Below are 19,697 nucleotides of genomic sequence, written 5' to 3' on the forward strand. Positions count from 1 at the left end.
TTCAAACCAAAGCAAAAATGGTTCAAACAGCATCCTAGCCTTTTGATTCCAATGTTAGGTAAGACAAATCCAAAATAATAATTACCATCCTGATGTTTGAATCGGTGGGCGATCAAAACATTGGTTGGTTTCTCCACACCCAAGTTGAAAAACTCCACAGACTGTTTGCCAAACTTGTGAATCTTGAAGACCTCGTGTTTGAGTCCAGTTCCGTAGATGTAATCTTCAAATAAATCAATTCTATATGGTTGGGAGATACCTGTGAATCCAGCATAATATTTGTGACAGCGCATAGGATGTTTTATTTTTTAAAAAATCCACTTGTAATATTATAAATTTATACTTACTATACATTTCACTGTTATCATATCTTTATGTTTACCAAGAGAACAGTCAAAACGGTTGTCAAAATCATTTTCGTCATAGGCCACATTTTTGTTGTGGTTTGCTACACAAAGCTGTTGTGACTGGGAAACCATATAAATGTATGACCTCCTCATATTAGTGCATATACACAAACAGCTTAACTATAGCTAATTTTGAAATCAAAGCCAGGAGAAAACCTTTTTGTTCAACAACTATTCAATTTTTTTCTAAAATAGGATTGGGCACAAAAATGCTTGCAATAGCCCAATGTTTTTAAAAGTGCAAATCTAAAATCTTAGTATTTTGGCAAGAAACAGGATCCATGCACTCGATTGCAGACCCCACAAAATTATTTTTCGCGGGCCAGATTGGGTCCCTGGGTTTGACACATGTGATAAAAAATATTTAACAGAAAAAGCTTAATGTCACTAAATGCATAAAAAACATACAAACAATAAAACAGCAATTCATTGTCCCAAAAATGTATGTGGCCATCTTTACACAGGCCACTCCAACTTCCGGAAATATCGGAACGTTTGCCCATAGACTTCACTATCAGTTGACGAGACAGCTCCTACAGACATTGCACCACGGCTACCCGTAGGGGGCTGGGCCAGGCAGAGTGTTGTGGAGGCTTTCACTTTGATACGCTCAAACACGTTGTGTACGAACGCTGGATTTAGGTGGAAACAGGACGAACGTTTTAGTACATACAAGCAGGCAGGAGTGTCTTAAGAGTGATTTGGTCGAGGATTGAAAGTAATTTATTATTTGAAATGGCACCATGCATGCACTTCGAAACATTGTGAAAAAATGAAATGAATCGGAAAAAAAAAAGCAAAACTTAAGCTTGAAATATTTATGTAAAATGAATGGTAACTGCCCGTTTTTTTTTTGTTTGTTTTTTTTTAACCAAGAATCTAGACTGCTTTATGTTCATATCTACAGAAATTCTGGGATGTACACATTTAATTACAATAATTTTCAACTTAAAAAGCTCTGTTTTGTGATGGCCACCATGTTGGATTTTGTATCCATGCACAATAGCGATAAATTTACATTAAAAAAAATCTGGTAATTTTCAGCCAACTGCCCATTTTTGGGCAAAAAAATGGTAATTTAGACAATTCTACATACTATATACAAAAAAAAAAAACAAATTTAGCTTTTACATGTTTTATTTTATATAACATTTCAATTTGAAAACGACGAGGGCCAGAAAGTCGGCGAGACTGGCTGAGGCAATAGCAACATCGGAATTTAACCTAAATAAGTTGTGATTGTACTGTATATAGAAAAGTGCAACATTTGCTTTTGTTGAGTAATATTAAGATGACTGCATGCTTTCCTCAAGTAATAAGTTTATTATGTGAAAATTGAGTGATTTATTAGCTGTTGAAAATTAATGTCAAAATTGCACTAAATTTAAAAAAATTAAGTCGCTATTTCGGGCAAAAACTTATTTAAGATGTTAATTAATGCTATTGATACTGAAAATCTAGGTGATTATCTCTGCATTTGGTGATTTTTGTGCATCTAGCAAAAATTCTGAGAATTCCATAGCCATTTGAGTTTTGTTATACTTATATAAAAAATAATTAATTTGGATTTAATTAGGGAACGACTTGTTTGATGCCGCTGCTCATAGGCTAGGTTCATACTACAGGTCTTAATGCACAAATCCGATTTTTGGTCATATCTGTTTTTTTGGTGTGCCCGTTCAGACTGCCTTTGTCCATTGAGACCATTCAAGTATTACGCATGCGCTCTAATTCGCAGTCTGACACATGCCGAGCAAGAAGACCCGCATGCGCAGAAGCATCAAAACAAATGACACATATGTCATTCCTCATTCCAGGGATATCATATGTTGCTTTTTAAAAAGAGGACATATATATAGCAGAATCCCCATTTAGGCCTATATTCAAAGTTTATATGGATCGATAGCATGCACGCACTGTCCGTGCATGTCACACACACATACGGGCAGTTTGCCCCGACTCTCGGATGTCTAGGCAGTGTTGAAATATTGCTCACATAGAGCAGAGAGAAAACCGATCATTCTCAGGCTTATCCTCAACCAATTTTTATTTTTTTGTGACTGTTGTCAAGCCCGGCCCTTCCCCAAAAGCCGTGTTCACTGCAAGCTAGGCGCTAATAACGCACAGCTGCACCGCTACCGTAGCGTCTCTGTCACTATTTGATAACGTAATTGCAGCATGAATTCCAATTTGGGAGACTTGACAGTACAGACCGCCGCGACATTTTAGTAAAATGTGGCCCAGATCGGATTTGAACCACATACGAAAGTGACCCAGATCGGATTTGAAATTGTCTATGCGACTTGTCACGTTCAGACCGTCAAGTTAATGCCTCACTTGAGTCGGAAAAACACGAAAAAATCGGATTTGTGCATTAAGACCTGTAGTATGAACCTAGCCAAGGAGACTCATGTATGCCTAAGGGAGGTGCCTCTTTTGGTTTTAGGTCACTAGTGGCTTTGGTTTTGAATATATTTGAATTTTAAGTTTTTGAAAATAGGCCCCTGTCCCGTCAACTGATACTGAAGTCTATGGATTGCCCCAATATTTTGGAATTTATGCAGCCTACATTAGCTTTTCCATAGGTGCTCGCTATATAAGAAAGGCTTAAAACTGAAACCATTTAATGTGTATAATTGGGGCTTACTCTTTGGTTACAGAGGTGGAAATAGGCATAAGTAGAGATGTCAACTTAAATGTGAGTAACAATTATTAAGCCATGTTATGCTTTTTTACATGTACGTTAAACCTTTTACACTGTCCCACTGAAGTTGTTAGTCACTGAATTCTGTTTCCTGAATACAAAACACAACTTAAAATTCCCACTTGTGCGAACAGGCTGACGTGTTTGAGTACATACATGCATAAGTATGCACACAGCAAAAAAACGGCTTCTGAAGATCAATTTCGGTGGGGAGTAATTCACAAGAGCGTATTATACCTGTACTATCCTATATTATAATTTACGGCATTTGATTCAGAAAGTTCAACTTGCTATTTGCAACATTGAGACATTTCATGCCAGAAATTACCATGTCTCTCATTGATCGTCATCAGTGGGTCGGAACCATCCAATCTCATGCTGCCAATCTGCGAAAGCTCAGGATCAGCCCAGTACAAACGTTGATTGAAATAATCAATGGCAAGCCCTGCAGGGATGAGGAAACAAAGACTTTTATTTACCGTCTAAACTACACAGAGATCTTAGCGGAAGTCGTCGGGCGTGGGTAGAAGATAAGGTCACGAGAGTCCGAGCTGAAATGTAAAGACAGCTTTTTTGTGTGTGTTTCGACCCTTTGCCTTGTTTTTCTTTCTACAATCGATTCTCTTGTGTGGAAATTACAAAGTAGATCTCACCGAATTGCACGTTGCACTTTGGATGCAAGTGTTTAAGAATGCTTACATTACAATTCCAAACCAATTAATCACTTTTACTTTGTGCACAGCGTTTGACTAGATAATTGAGAGCCAGGCTAGGTTGTTTTAAATAGGTTTTCTACAGATGATGAATTCCTCGCTCTGTAAACACAACAGAATGTTGGCGCTTGGATTAAAGGAGGCCAAAGCTGATGCACAAAACTAGATCAGCAGAGTTTCCCATTAAAAAAAGGGAAGAAAAAAAAAACAGCAACTTCAGACGCTCTGGGAAATGTTGCATTTGTATAAATTTCCTCGGCGCTGATTTATTTATGTGTGATCATATTTAAACTGTATTTCAAAGCCTTACAAGTCCTACGTACATATAAAATGTGTACATTCCCGAAGGTTAAAGGGTCATCTTCTGTTCTATTGACACTTGTGTTTTCCAATATACACACTGCAAAAACATACTTCCTTAAAACGACCGTAGTTATTCCCTTAATTCCCTTGTTTTCAGTGTAAATCTAATAGAAATAAGTGAAATTATCTGCCAGCACTTCAAGTAAATTTAACTCACTTAGATTTCTTGAAATAAACAAAAAATAGCTTGCTCAAAAGAAGCTTAGCAGATTTATTTTCAGCAATACATTAGTATATTTAATATTTAAAAAAGCTATGACAATATAAAAATCTTCCTAATTCAAGAATGGATATTGATTAAAGCTTAGTTGATTTTTTTTTTTTTAATCACCAACTTTTAGATCTATGGGCTTAAGTAGTAATATTTATTCAAAGTAAGAAGAAAAGGACGTTATAAATTTGCAGTGCAACGTTATGAGATGATAGCAATACCAAGGTTAGTACCAACCTGAACGATGCTGTACTTAGTAAATCAACTGGGATTCATTTTTGTTGTTTACTGAAATTTAGTCATTGTGGAGATGCGAGGATTCTGCCTTAGTTTGGCGATATTTTACAGGACGTACCAGTTGGTCTCCTGAGATTCTTCTCTAAAAGCACTCTTCGTAAGGAACCATCCATGGCCGATTCTTCTATGTGAGAGTGATCACCAACAACACTCCAGTACATCATCCTGAAAGACAAGTAGGTAACACTCAAATTATCAAAATTGCTTTTTATAATTCCTAACACAATTTATTGTACAAAACGTGTGGATGCTGGTGATGGTGGGTATGGGAGGGTCTCATCTCACAAAGGGTGCTTTTCAAGATAGGCCACTGTCATATATCATAGTAACTGAGCCCCAACTCCCTTCAACTTTGCAAAGCATTATCATGAGATCAGCGCCATTGGCTGGCTGGAGATTTGAGTGATCTCATTATGTTGTATTTGAATGCGGCAGGCAGCTATGGTATAAAAACCAAATATACACTACATTACCTGCTCAGCGTCTAATGGCGGGCATACACAATTACAGTCCAGCTGGTTAACACTGCAAAGATTGCTTTTAAAATAGCAGACAATTAAAAAGATATGACTCAGAGGGAGACAAAACGCTGCTCATGTACGAGGATGCGGAATTAGCAGTGTCACACTGTTTTAGTTTGATAAAACTCTTTGGATTTCTGGTGTACCTGACTTTTTTGGATGATGTATATAAAAAATATAACATATTAAGCCCTGTAATGCCGCGGTACTTACCCTCGGTTGGGGTTTACGACGATGGCGTAAGGCTCCCCTGCGATGTCTGTGATCAGGCGAGTGCAATTTGGGCCCTTGAGTTGTCCGACGTTTATGGAATATCGTAATTTCGTCCAGTGCGCCGTGTAATAACTGAACCAGTGCATCCGGGAATGATCAGTCCAGTAGATATTCCCAGTGATCCAGTCGGCGGAAATGTCTCGTGGTCGTCGAAAGTCTGAACACTGGAAACAAAAGATTTTTGCAAATTTCAGATCAATTGGATTGGACTTGTTCTTAAATGGCAGGCAATGAGTGCCAAAAATCAATACTTTTTCGGGATTTTACCGTTAATTTCCACATTTTTTTACCGATTCAAACCGTTCCAACTTTAAACTGCAATAGTCAGTGTTGTTAATAACGGTGTTAGAGTATAACAATGTTTCTAACGGCGTATTTTTTTTTTTTAGGAGTAATATAATTAATAACTTTTCCCATCTTTGCAACACCGTTACCGAGAATGTGAATGGAGCGTTACTACAATTTGGTTGAACAATGTGTGAATTATCTGATTTTGTCACAATTGCCTGGGAGAGGGCAGAGCGGGAGGGGCGAACTTGGAAGGGATGGTGACGCTGTTACAAACGATGACGATTGGCTGCGTGGGCGGATCACGCGCTGCTTCATTACACACTCTGGCAAACACAACAAGACAGCGATATGGCAACGGGCCAGGGAATTTCAAAGTTAGCATTCGCAAACTTGAATTATTTTCTATATTTAACATTTTTACTTTAAAATATTTAGGGCTAGTGTTCTGCTCATTGTGCGGTAGGCCTAACATATATGAGATTTGCACTGGTCCATGGTTAGATCACATTTGTGTTTTCTTAACAAATATATTTCATCCAAGTAAATACCAAATGTTCTAAAATCCTGTATATAGTATTTTGTTCTTCAATCAGTTAAAATAAATATATTTGATGTGAAAGAGGTTATAGAATGTATAATGTAATAATGTGTAGAGCGTGAAAAGTAACATTGGTTATTTTGCTGAGTTACTAATTAACTCTTATTAAGAGGTAACTGAGATACTTACTCAATTACTTATTGGGAGAAGTATTTTGACACTGGAACTAATTACATATTTAAAGTGAGATTAACAACACTGGCGATAGATAGTAAACAGCCTGTAAAGCACTTTGGATAATGAAACAGGATAGATCAGGGGTCTAAAACTCAAATTACATTGTCCTTTTCAATAAGCAAGCCAAAGGGAATTACCATTAGTGAATTTGTTATTTGAATAAAACGTAATTCCAAAATTATACCAGGTGCAAGAGAAAGAATATCAAAAAGTCATCGCAGTTGAGCTGAAAGCTAACACACGGGGTGCAATGCGACTGCAGCGACGCGCATCGCCCTCTGCCAGTGCGTCATCGCTCGTCACGGATTGGCTAGGAAATTGGAGAGAATTTTTAAAATTTCCAGTCTTTTTTTTAATATATATATATATATATATATATATATATATATATATATATATATATATATATATATAAAAAAACGGCAAAAGTATGTGCTGGTCGCACACTGCTAAAATGATACGTTCCTCTATGTTAACATAGTCTGGTGTTTGAATGCCATTTTCCAGGTTGGCCAGTGTCCTGACATGTAATTTGTCGATCAATAAATCTGTTGCTGGTTGGTTGAAGTGCCAGGTGACAGTGACAGAAATAGAACCATTTCCTATTGTCCTATATTGCGTCGCTTGTCCACGTGTACGTGCACATTTCACATGCACGCACGTCACGTCTCGCTTCGCCGTTAAACATTGGCAACGCTACTTCACGCTACTGCCACTGAAAATGTATTGAACGCAAGTGACGTCGCCTCCCGTGTGTCGAGCTCAGTAGAAAGAATAATTTTTATTTTAGTACGGGGGCATCTCGACACTGATAAGTAGTATAGCACAGAGAAAGTTGCAGTCCTCAAGAATTACATCATAAGATGTCGTTACCGGTATTCAATTTGACACACTGAGGAAATATTAGAGAATTTAAAAAGACGTGCTCTGGAGAACTGTTCATGTTCTTAACTTGTCCTTTTCCTAATACTTAGTTCAAAACTTTTAGGGGACTACTTGGTGTTGCCAACGTCAGCCACACTCTATTTTTATTTCGAGACCTTTGAAGTAGATAAATGCGAAACAAAGGACTCCGTTTTACCATGTACAGTATACTTACAATATTTCGGACATTTGCTTTAGTTTGGCTTCTTTCCAGACTTTCTTTGTAAAATATTCCACCAGGGTTGAATTGGGTAGCCCAGATAAACTTCTGGTGGTGAAACAAAGCATCCATCCCAATAATGCGTGCATTGTCCTCAACTTGGGTGAGCACTTTGTGTCCGAGGCTCTGGTTAAATGGATACGCATAACTTCGGATTTCAGTGTCATTAGCTATGTAGAGCACTCGATCCTCTGTGCCTGCTCACAGAGTTAAAGAAAAAAAAAAAAGAGTAGCACAAAATTAGCTTTTTAGGACCACAGCATTCTTCTTCTGAATGAAGGTCATCTAAGAAAACAGTGACACTGCTATAAAACCTTTATGAGTGCCATACCTTTTGCCATGCAGTTTCCATCCAATTCCTTATAATTTCTGTCACACGTGCACTTGAAAGATCCTTTGGTGTTTGTGCAGTAATGAGGGCACGCATCAAACTGCAGACACTCATTTGTCTCTGGAAATAACGAGAAACCAATATTGGAGAAATGCTTGCTTTCAATATGGATTTGGACACGTTGAGTTATGTGTTACAGTGTCAGCATAGAGCAATAGACAAAGGTCAAGGGAAATACGCTGACAATCTCGTACGTCGACTTGACAATTTCCACATTTAACCTAATGGGATTCTCTGGAAAAAAGATCATGTACCGTCACACTGGCCTGACTTGTGGTTCCTCTTGAAGCCCGGTTTGCACTGGCATACTGCGTTTGTATTTGTCTGGTTGCATATGGCGTCCTCTCCACATGGATTTGTTTTCTTGCCACATACATCACCGCTGGAAACTACAAATACAAAACACAAGCCTTTTGATGACGCAGCCGTCCTCCGCATCTCCGACACCTGCTGTGGTTTTCTTTTGATGTGTAAAAAGCCAAAAGGACAGCATGGTATTTCACATCACACACAACATATCTCAAATAAAGAGGCGTGCATATATTAGCATTAGTAACAAAACATCACAGCTAAAACAAGGAGATAAGAAGTAGCTTTCAATTCGTCCGGTTGCTTCTTTGATGGCTTTGAAGGAGTTAAATTGGCGATGGACTCACAGGCTTTGCAGTCCTGCTCATCTGAGCCCCAGTCGCCACAGTCGTTGAAGAGGTCACATTGCAGCTGGAAGGCGATACAACGGCGGTTATTGCAGGTGAACTCGCTCTTCCCGCAAGGTCGAGGTCGTCCGACCGTTGCCTCTGCTTTGGGACCCAGAAGAAAACATCAAAAGATTAGATTTTTTAACTCATTGGCTATAATTGACAAATCCATTGGACGTCTGTTGCCGTCAATGGCACTGAAACATAAGCATTCACTGTCAGCTCTTATTATTCTTGCGAATTATCTCTTGTGCCGTGTGTCGACATGTTGCTATCCAAGAAACTAGTTCATGTGTGCCATTTTTAATCTCGCAATGTTCTATTTTGGGACCCCCTGCACCCATTTCTTGGTTAATTTATTAATCACGCATTAAGCGTGATAATTTAGTCCAACCTGAATTGGAATCTTTCAGCATTCTACAACCAATCAACCATCTGCCCATGCTTGTTAGCACCATCCTATTGTATCAGGGTCAGTAGGAGCTCAAACCCCTGATTTACGGGAGGAAGTTGGGTCATACACAGCTACTGCTATATCTTAACCTCAACCATTTCAAACAAATACTGTATGTTCAAAACCATGAAATGTCCCTTTCAAAGAGAAAATGCAATTTCTAGAGAAATTGCAATGGGAGCTCGGCTTTCGCAGTTAAACCCCTTGGGGTCACGTCCGGCTGATTCCAGATCACTTCCTGTTGATATTTTGTACTTGGCCATCAATGGCATCGACTTACATATGCACCAATAGAATCCAAGTACATTGGCATCAATAAAATCAACATATATGGCCGTCAATGGCATGGACAAATATTGGCCGCCAATGGCAAGGACGTTCATGGCTGTGGATGGCTTTAACATACATGGCCATCAATGGCATGGACAAACATTGGCTGTCAACGGCAAGGACGTACATGGCTGTCTAAGGAATTCAATTACATCGGCATCAATAGAATCGACACACATGGCTCTCAAAGCAACAACATACATGGCCGTCAATGGCATCAAGTTACTTGGGCGCCAGTTGAATGTCAATGGGCTGTAATGGTAATTTTTTGGTCAAAAAATGGAATGAATGGAACAATGTACAGTACATGGAAACAACATCCCATTAAAAACGAATGGGAAAGTTTTTGGCGAATTTTTGGGGAACCATAGGTTTTTTGCAAATTCCGTATACAGATTTTATGTCCATTAACTTCCTGAAATGTGTGATTTATGTGAATTGGACAAAGAATTGTAGGACTAGATACATTTTGAAAAAATCCTTTTGCTTCTTTCCAAAAACCCATGTTTTGGCACAAATAGTAATTTTTTGGGGGTCATTCAAAAGATTCCCTCCATCGCACGAGAATTCAGGTTATTTCGGTATTTGAATGTTGTTGATGGGCCAAACAGTTTGGGCTGTGAGAAACGCCAATGAAAAAACAAGAAATAACTTCGATGGTTGCTTTTGCATTACATGAAAAGCTACCATCAATTACAAAAACAACGTGATTATTAGGTGATGCAAACAAATGTCGCAGTTTGCTAGTATTTTTGCTAAAAATGTGAGGCATTAGCTGCTTAGTAATTTGAAAGATTGTGATCTTTTGCTTTTAGACTCATACTTTTGGGGTGTGAAGTCAGTATACATCTCGCCTAATGCAATCTTCTGATATGCTTTCAAGCATGACCAGTCGTTTTTCACTGGAACTGTTGATAGTTAGTTTTGCCTCAGATAATCATGGACTTTAACTGCCAACAATAGTCATGAACTTTTAACTGCCAACCAGCAAGGCTCATGACCTATTCTGCATAATCAATTAATCACCAAACAGACACACCTCCTTTTTAGTACAGTATATAAGCAACGCTGAGCTCTCTGTTCGGCATGCATTTTCTCCACACAGCTTTGTTCTGTCATTGAATGCACCCAGAAATTTCTGATATTAAAACTGCGCAACAATGATCTCTTGCCTCCATGAGTCAGTCTTTTACATTGCAATCCAGTCTAGCCGTCTCACCTGAATCGAAAACGAACACGCGGAGGACCTGAACGACTGCCTCCAACAGGTGTAATGAGAAGTTCGCTTACCCTGCTAACAGCTATGTACTAAAATACCATATAAATTGTACATAAGGCGAGACGTCTTAACCCATAACCCAGCATTAGAATTTCACGATTTGAGACCAATTTAGAATTTTCATATTTATTTCTCATAAAAATTGACAGATGCAAGTCAATACATGCAGGTTCCATGAAAAAAAAAATCCAGATTTAGCAAGGGTTATAGATATTAAAGCGTTATTTCACATTTTCATTTTCCTTCTCTTTATTTACAAATTTCCCAAAAAGGTTTCATTAACACCTTATTTTTCAAATTGTGCGATTCTCTGACAATTGCTTCATGTTCCAGGCCTCTATGGGGTTATGGTGAATTAGGTAGTGTGGCTTACTGGTGGCCATCTTGAAACAGAGGATTTCTATGGTGAGCTCTGTTGTAGCAGATGCACCGTGAGTGAGCTCTACTAAAATACTCTTGACACGCTGAAATCTTTAGTTTGGTTCATAAGAAATTGTATTCATGTGGCTATGACGCAGGCCACACATTAAAATAAAAAAAATATATAAATAAAGTTCTAATTATCTTTAAGCATGCATTAAAATTACTGCATCTCTGACATATATGAAACATAAAATAGTTTGAAAATCACTTGAAATTTAAGCAATCTACACTTATTTTTAAAGTAAACTATACATCCACTTTAATGTTGTGTGGCTCTACAGTGGGGAGAACAAGTATTTGATACACTGCCGATTTTGCTGGTTTTCCCACTTGCAAAGCATGTAGAGGTCCTTAATTTGTATCATAAGTTCTCTTCAACTGTGAGGGACGGAATCTAATACAAAAAAACCAGAAAATCACGTTGTATAATTTTTAAATAATAAATTTGCATTTAATTGCATGAAATAAGTATTTGATACATCACAAAAAATCAATTTTAATATTTGGTACAGAAACCTTTGTTTGCTATTACAGATACCAAACGTTTCCTGTAGTCCTTGACAAGGTTTGCACACACTGCAGCAGGGATTTTGGCCCACTCCTCCATGCAGATCTTCTCCAGAGCCTTCAGGTTTCGGGGCTGCTGCCGGGCAACACGGACTTTCAGCTTCCTCCATAGATTTTCTATCGGGTTCAGATCTGGTGACTGGCTAGGCCACTCCAGGACCTTAAGATGCTTCCTACGGAGCCACTCGTTAGTTGCCTTGGCCGTGTGCTTTGGGTCGTTGTCATGCTGGAAGACCCAGCCACGACCCATCTTCAGGGCTTTCACTGAAGGAAGGAGGTTGTCAGCCAAGATCTGGCGATACATAGCCCCATCCATCCTCCCCTCACTACGGTGCAGTCGTCCTGTACCCTTGGAAGAGAAGCAGCCCCAAAAAATGATGTTTCCTCCTCCATGTTTCACGGTTGGGATGGTGTTCTTGGGGTTGTACTCATTCTTCTTTTTCCTCCAAACACGACGAGCCGAGTTTAGACCAAAAAATTCAATTTTGGTCTCATCCGACCACATGACCTTCTCCCATTGGTCCTCTGGATCATCCAGATGGTCAGTGGCAAACTTCAGACATGTCTGGACATGCACTGGCTTCAGCAGCGGGACCTTGCGTGCGCTGTAGGATTTTAATCCATGACGGCGTAATGTGTTTCCGATGGTTTTCCTCGAGACTGTGGTTCCAGCTCTCTTCAGGTCATTGACCAGGTCCTGCCGTGTAGTTCTGGGCTGATCCCTCACCTTCCTCATGATCAGTGATGCCCCACGAGGTGAGCTCTTGCATGGAGCCCCAGAAAGAGGCAGATTGACCGTCAACTTGAACTTCTTCCATTTTCTAATTATCGCTCCAACAGTTGTTACCTTCTCACCAAGCTGCTTGCTTATTTTCCTGTAGCCCATCCCAGCCTTGTGCAGGTCTATTATTTTATCCCTGATGTCCTTACACAGCTCTTTGGTCTTGGCCATTGTAGAGAGGTTGGAGTTTGTTTGTTTGAGCATGTGAACAGGTGTCTTTTATACAGGTAACAAGTTCAAACAGGTGCAGTTACTTCCGGTAATGAATGGAGAACAGGAGGGGTTCTTAAAAAAGAACTACGAGCCGAAATATTTACTAGTTGGTAATGTATCAAATACTTATTTCATGCAGTTAAACACAAATTATTTAAAAATTATACAATGTGATTTTCTGGATTTTTGTATTAGATTCCGTCCCTCACAGTTGAAGAGAACGTATGATACAAATTACAGACCTTTACATGGCTTGCATGTGGGAAAACCAGCAAAATCTGCAGTGTATCAAATACTTGTTCTCCCCACTGTAGTGGTTCTGTGTTTAAAATAAGTGATGAAGTCCCTCCCTACTGTTGTCCCAGATGGGACTCGATTACTACCGAGTGGTGAGAGCAAAATACACTCCAGACTGTCCCGACTACAGTAAATTTAAAGTAAAATCATGGTCAAATAATGCTCTAAGTATTGCAGAACATTTTATACTGAAAATATAGTACTTTTCATCATAAACCGGAGCTAGAGCTAAACTTAATTTCAAATTCTCCCATGTATTACCAACCTTCAAATTTTGATTATTTATTTGGGGGAAAAAACATACTATACATACACAAAAGTACAGTTGTTAGAATTCACATACACATGACATTTACTGTATATTGGTTGTTTTACTATCAGTTGGCTCTGTATGTGCATAACTTTGTCAAATATTGAAATCAAGAGGAAATTATTTTCTTTTTTGGAATAATGTGGGGCGGTGGGATGAAGTGTTATCAGGATGGAAGCATGGCATGATGGGATTGGGGTGGGATTGAGAAGATGGATGGGGGGAACAGTTGTACAATGGAGGGAGGTAATGGAGTGAAGTGAGAGATTGATGGCCGGATCAATGGGATTAGAGAGGAAGATCAGGGGGAGAGAGAGAGAGGATGAAAGAGTGAAATATGAATGAAGTAATTTGTCCCGTTCACTCAGGCCTGCTCGGCACTATCACTCAAATCACTGTCACGCCGCAGAAACATGTCAGGATGGCAGAAAAAGAAAAGGAGATGCAGCAGTTATCATAGAAAAGTGTCCGCCCTCTGCACCCAAAATAGAATCAACAGGATCTTAACATATTCTGGTGACATACAGTTTCACCTACTACTTACACCAACACACACACTTTAAGCGTTTGCTACCTGAACTCCCTAACATAAAGGTCGCACGGACCCAATTTTTTTTTTCTTCTTTTTATGGGCGGGTGTCAAACCTCCTAAAACCACAGAAATGTAAAGAAAACTGCTTTTGGCAGTTATAACTATAATCACTATAAACCACAACAGGTTTTACACATGCATTATGCTACTGCATTACACTTATTGTAACAATGCATTCATGAGCAACTGATTTTCATTCCAAATTGTATTTTTTAAATGATGTGCAAAATAACAGTTAACAAAAACACCATACAGCAACCCCAACCTCCACCTTCTAATTTCTATTTTTACCGTATTTCTTCACCTCTAAATGCAAAACCTCAATTTTCTAGTCAAGACCATAGGATGTACAGTACATTAAAATTGAAGATAATGTAAAATATTGACTTATATATTATGGAAGAAAATAAGTAATATACATTAACAAAAATAAGCACAAATGACTTACATTATGCACAGTGAAATGGAATATTCTGTAGATGGAAGATAACACAAACACTGACTTTATTATTTTATAAGGAAATAAATAAGTTGCCTAACATAGGTAAATTAACAAAAATAAGTCCAAAGTGCACATTAACTATATTGCCAAATGCTTAGACTTCATAATGTATTGACGGGACACGGGGCGTAGGGCCTATTCACCGGGGGCCTATCTCCATAAAAGCTGACTGAGTGGAAACACAGACAAAGAGCTTTTTCGTTGAAAATTCTTGTGAATAAATGCTTAAATCCCTGAATTCTCAATAGATATGGACATAAAACAGTCACGATCCTTGGTTCAGAGCAACAACAACAAAAAAAAACGTGCAGGTAGCATTTATTTTACGTAAATATTGCAAACTATGAGGCAAGTTAGTAAGGAAATTAGCGGCCGCCATATGTAAACAAGGAGCTCTTTCCTTTAAAAATTCATGTGAATAAATGCTTACATCCCTGAATTCTTTATAGATATGGACGTAAAACAGTCTCGATCCTTGGTTAAAAGCAAAAAAAGTGCATTTATGTTACGTAAATATTGCGTAATATATTGCCAATGCTGTGGCGGCTAATTTCTCGCATTGATTTTTTTCACAACATTTCAAAATGCATGCATGGTGCAAAAAATATAATAATTACCTTGAATCCTCTAACGAATCACTCCTGAGACAATCCTTCCTGTTTGTATGCGGTACAGCTTTCGTACTTTCTCAACCTAAATCCGGCGTTGGATCCCTGCATGTGTTGACGAACTGCTACCGACTGCGAATAACTGAAGCGGACTGTAGGACAGCCCCCGACTTGAAGGCGTTGCGCAGTGTCTGATGCATTTGACCCGTCAATACAGTTATGAAGACTATGGACAAATGTATCACATTTGAGTTGTCCCAGAAACATGTGCATTTGAACTAATCAGAGCTAACTATCCATGCCCATCACCTGTCATTATGTAAGCCAATTGAACAGACAATTGGAGTCCAGGAAGGGTGGTTTGCTACGCGCACGCGCACGTATACATGAGTCGACTGTCTCTTCGGACTCAGATACTTATGCTGGGAGAACTCCGTGGAATCGTGAAATAAATGAATAATAAATATCGGTTAAAATGGATTACGCTACACAAGCACTTTATCAGGCTTGTTGTTAACACTTGTGTATGTAAATCTGACATCAGTAGATTTTTTTTCTTGGAGATGCGTGGGTGCCAGCCCTGCAGTTAGCTTTTAACATGGAAGTTTGACAGTTGTCGTCATATTTTCGGGATCAAAGCACCGTTCCACCCCTGAATTTTATACCAGAATGGTGTACCGGACCGTTCTGGCCCGCTTTCACTCCTGCTGAAATACAATACCTAAAGGTCAATGTGTATATATATATATATATGTAATCTGTAAATCCAAATGTGCATAGTATATTACCTTGAGGTTTTTTATTAAGGACAATATGAAAGAGAAATAAATTTTGAGTATTATTTTTCCTCATTAAAATGTGCATAGATGAGCAGCATGAATTTTTCAAACTAACAAACAAAACATCTGATTATACACATCAATAATCATGCCTAAAGATGCACGTACATGAACAGACCTACAGCTGTTGCCATCTGTAGACATAATAAACTCAATTGAATACATCTGTGACATTCAATAACATAGTGTCCATTCTTCTTCTTCAGCCAAATTCAAAGTGCCCCCCCCCCAAAAAACATTAAAAAAAATAAATAAATACTGTATTTTTCGGACTATAAGTCACAGTTTTTTTTCTCCATAGTTTGGCTGGGGGTGCGACTTATACTCAGGAGCGACTTATGTGAGAAATTATTAACACATTATGATATCATTTCACATGTTATTTTGGTGTTTTGGAATGACACTGTTGGTTTGGTAAACTTGTTAGCATGTTCTTTATTCTATAGTTATCTGAATAACTCTTAACAGCTATGGTCACGTTCGCGTTCTGCCTTTGGCAATGTGTGTTCAATTGTATTATTGACTTTTTTATATTGAAATGCATGCTTTTAGTTTGTGGCGCTTTCACGAAGAAGAAGAAGACGGACAGCTACGCAGCGTCTCTGAGCGAGTGGGCGAGAGAGAGAGAGACTCGGCTGCGAACCTACGTTCATTGTTTATGCTTATAAAATATCTCTAAAGAGGGAACGCTTGTGCGGATCATCTTTTCTGTTGTTGTTGTGTGTTTTCCACCCGCGATCGGACACTTAGAGCCATTTGTGTGGTTGTTTGAACGGTGTGCTAATGCTAGCGAACGCATGCTAACCGTTTGTGTCATTGCTGTAATAGCACCTAATTATCATTTATTTACGTTGATGCGAACCTGTTTGGTCTCGAGGACGAAATTGATTTGGCAAATTATACGGACGTCCAGCATCGTCATTTGTGAGTTTAGCTCGCTGTATAGCCAGGACCGAACCGTAGTGTCCTGGTGAGGACAGTATATTCGCATTTCGTTGTTCATGCACTGTAGACTGTACACTTATTCGGCATGTTGTTCTCTATTGTATTTTTATATTAAATTGCCTTTCAAGATGACATATCTGTTCTATGTGTTGGATTTTATCTAGTAAATTTCCCCCAAAAATGCGACTTATACTCCGGTGCGATTTATATATGTTTTTTTTTTTTCTCTTCGTTGGGCATTTTATGGCTGGTGCGACTTATACTCAGGTGTAACTTGTAGTCCGAAAAATACGGTGGGTAAATAAATAAATAAATAAATAAAAGAACAATGTGCCGCCATTAGGGATGGAGGCTGAACAAAATCCACATTTCAGTTTGTATCTCAGTTTTGCGCTCACGAACAGGTTTAGGACTAACTGTACTTTATTCCTCATTAACATTGAGTAAAGCCAGTTGGAAAATTGTGGTACACACATACAAAGCAAACAGTCCTGAAATACCCTGCATAGACACCTTTGTATGTTAATGAGATATGTAATGTACAGTAATATTCAGGCAATGTGTCCTCACCACACTCTTCTTCATCCGAGCTGTCACCGCAGTCATCCACTTTATTGCAGACTTGCTCTGCACGCAGGCAAACATGATTATTTCTACAGCGGAATGGCCTCGTAGGAGGGCACGGAAGTTTCTCTGCAGATGAAAGGAGATAAAAAGCAAACGGTTATGGCTTTGTAAGGGAGGGAAGAAAAAAAAACCTGCACACCGCCCATTTAAATATCTACAGTGTTGAAGGGGAGTAATGCCTCATAAATATCTGGAAAAGATGGTAGGTGCGTCTTTACAGCAATGCAAAGTAAGAGTCCAACCCACCGCACATGTCTGCATCTTCATCAGAATTGTCACCACAGTCGTCTTTGCCGTCACATATCCACGTGTGAAGTTTGCACAAGGTGTTATTGCAAATGAATTCATCAGCCCGGCAAAAGAAAGCACCTACGGTCACACAAAAGAATGAAACACTCCCCCACATATTTCCCACATTAGCTCTCAATGGAAGGTCTATTCAAGCGCACAAAAGGTGTTAGTCAAATTCTCCCTCTCCAACTGATTTAAATTCTTTCTTTTTTTGTAGATGGAAAGCACTTGCAGACATTATGTGAAATATATGCAGTTTTTCCCACTAAGGTTACTTGTACAGTACAAAGAACATTGTGATATCAAGCTATTAAAAGTATTCAGGGCACGGCAACCCGTGGCTTCTGACCCGATTCTTCTGTCGTGGCTCTCTGTGATTTTTTTAAACTGATTAAAGCATTTCCTCTAATTTTATTTTTGTTTCTTCATGTTAAAGGTGAATATTATGGTGTAATATTAACATGTGTAATGTAACCCTATGATAAATCCATGAAAAGGGGAAGTTTCTGAAGAAAAAAAAAAAAATGAATATAAGAATTCACATCACTATTGCATCACTGATCACAGCTTACAATCATGCGTGAACATCGTGCTGTATTTTTCAACATAACATAACACTGTACAGGTAGTCCCTGGGTTACGAATGAGTTCCGTTCCTAGGCTGGCGATGTACCCCGTATTTCCGTGTAAATCGGAATTAACTCTTTAAGTACCCCAAGGTACCCCCTGAACCTCAAAATACCTGTCCAAAAACATGTAATATACGTCACATTAATGAGATAAAGTAAAAAATAAGATACTGTGAGGTACGTTGTGTTAAATGCCTTTATATTCAATGACTATTCGGGCTTTAAAAAAAAAAAAAAAATATGGGCTTTACTTGCGAGTGCGCCTCCTTGCTGAGAGAAAAAGGCGCTGTGGAAAGAGTAGGGAAGCGAGAGAAGGGGGATATCATGACCACGATAACGCGAGACCCGCTTTGACGGTGGCCATCTGGGAGAGGTGGACACCCGCGCCCAGCGGCGGACTTGGCAATTTTGGGGCCTAAGGCGAACATCTCCAGGGGCCCTCTTCATGGGTCGGGGTTAAAAAGGTGAGAAGGGTGTGGAGGAAATATGTTCCGGTACACTAGGGCTGTCCTAAACGACAAATTTTCTCCTGATTAGTCAGCCGAGTAGTTTCACGATTAGTCGACTAATCTAATATAAACATTTTTTTTTTTTTTTTACTAATTTAGCAATGAATTTTTTGTTGACGCTTATTAATTCACAAAACCATTTCGGAACACTTAAATTTTTTATTAAAGTACAATAATAATGGAAATAACAATAATTAATCACAAATAAACAATGAGGTTAAATGCTGATAGCATTTACGAGTGCAAAAGAATGGAAAGTAAACAGATTCAGAACTCTGACTTTGCCTTTCCAACATTATTCAAAACAATTCTTTAAAAAAAATTCAAGCATTATTATTATATTATACTACTATGTATAATAGTAGTATAATAATTGTAATAATTATTCATAGCCAATCGTATTTGTCATAAAGCTTGTCATTTGAAAGCTATTCTTAGTGTAGAATCTGTATTCTGTAGTATTTACTCAACATATTATCATATTAATTCTGAGGTATGTGGGATTAACTCCAGAAATCGTTATTTATATGACGAACATGACGTGCTTTTATTTTGAAATGTTCACCGGAGGTACGTTCGCTAAACCGCTAACCGAAAGCTTTACACTCAGTAAAAAAAAAAAACATTCTTTGTCATTGCTTGTGGTGTCACTAATAAATTTACATTTTTTTCGTTAACAAATGCTGTTAACCAGCTGTTGAGTGTTATTGCAT

At 38.6% G+C, this 19,697-nt stretch overlaps 1 protein-coding gene across 8 annotated transcripts in view; it reads right to left on the reverse strand.

Annotated features, from left to right (window-relative positions):
- The window catches only part of lrp1bb (low density lipoprotein receptor-related protein 1Bb), a 469,826-nt gene that overhangs the window by 44,060 nt on the left and 406,069 nt on the right, over nt 1-19,697 (reverse strand). For all 8 annotated transcript variants that reach the window (XM_057852528.1, XM_057852526.1, XM_057852531.1 and 5 more), the window contains 10 exons: nt 17,802-17,924; nt 17,499-17,621; nt 8,747-8,890; nt 8,345-8,479; nt 8,031-8,150; nt 7,655-7,896; nt 5,430-5,653; nt 4,754-4,860; nt 3,440-3,556; nt 86-259 (listed from right to left, as the gene is read on the reverse strand). In XM_057852528.1, coding sequence (XP_057708511.1) covers nt 86-259; nt 3,440-3,556; nt 4,754-4,860; nt 5,430-5,653; nt 7,655-7,896; nt 8,031-8,150; nt 8,345-8,479; nt 8,747-8,890; nt 17,499-17,621; nt 17,802-17,924 — 1,509 coding nt within the window. The remainder of the gene's footprint in view (nt 1-85; nt 260-3,439; nt 3,557-4,753; nt 4,861-5,429; nt 5,654-7,654; nt 7,897-8,030; nt 8,151-8,344; nt 8,480-8,746; nt 8,891-17,498; nt 17,622-17,801; nt 17,925-19,697) is intronic.

This window comes from Corythoichthys intestinalis, chromosome 12, assembly GCF_030265065.1.
Source record: "Corythoichthys intestinalis isolate RoL2023-P3 chromosome 12, ASM3026506v1, whole genome shotgun sequence".
NCBI classification, from domain to species: Eukaryota; Metazoa; Chordata; class Actinopteri; order Syngnathiformes; family Syngnathidae; genus Corythoichthys; species Corythoichthys intestinalis.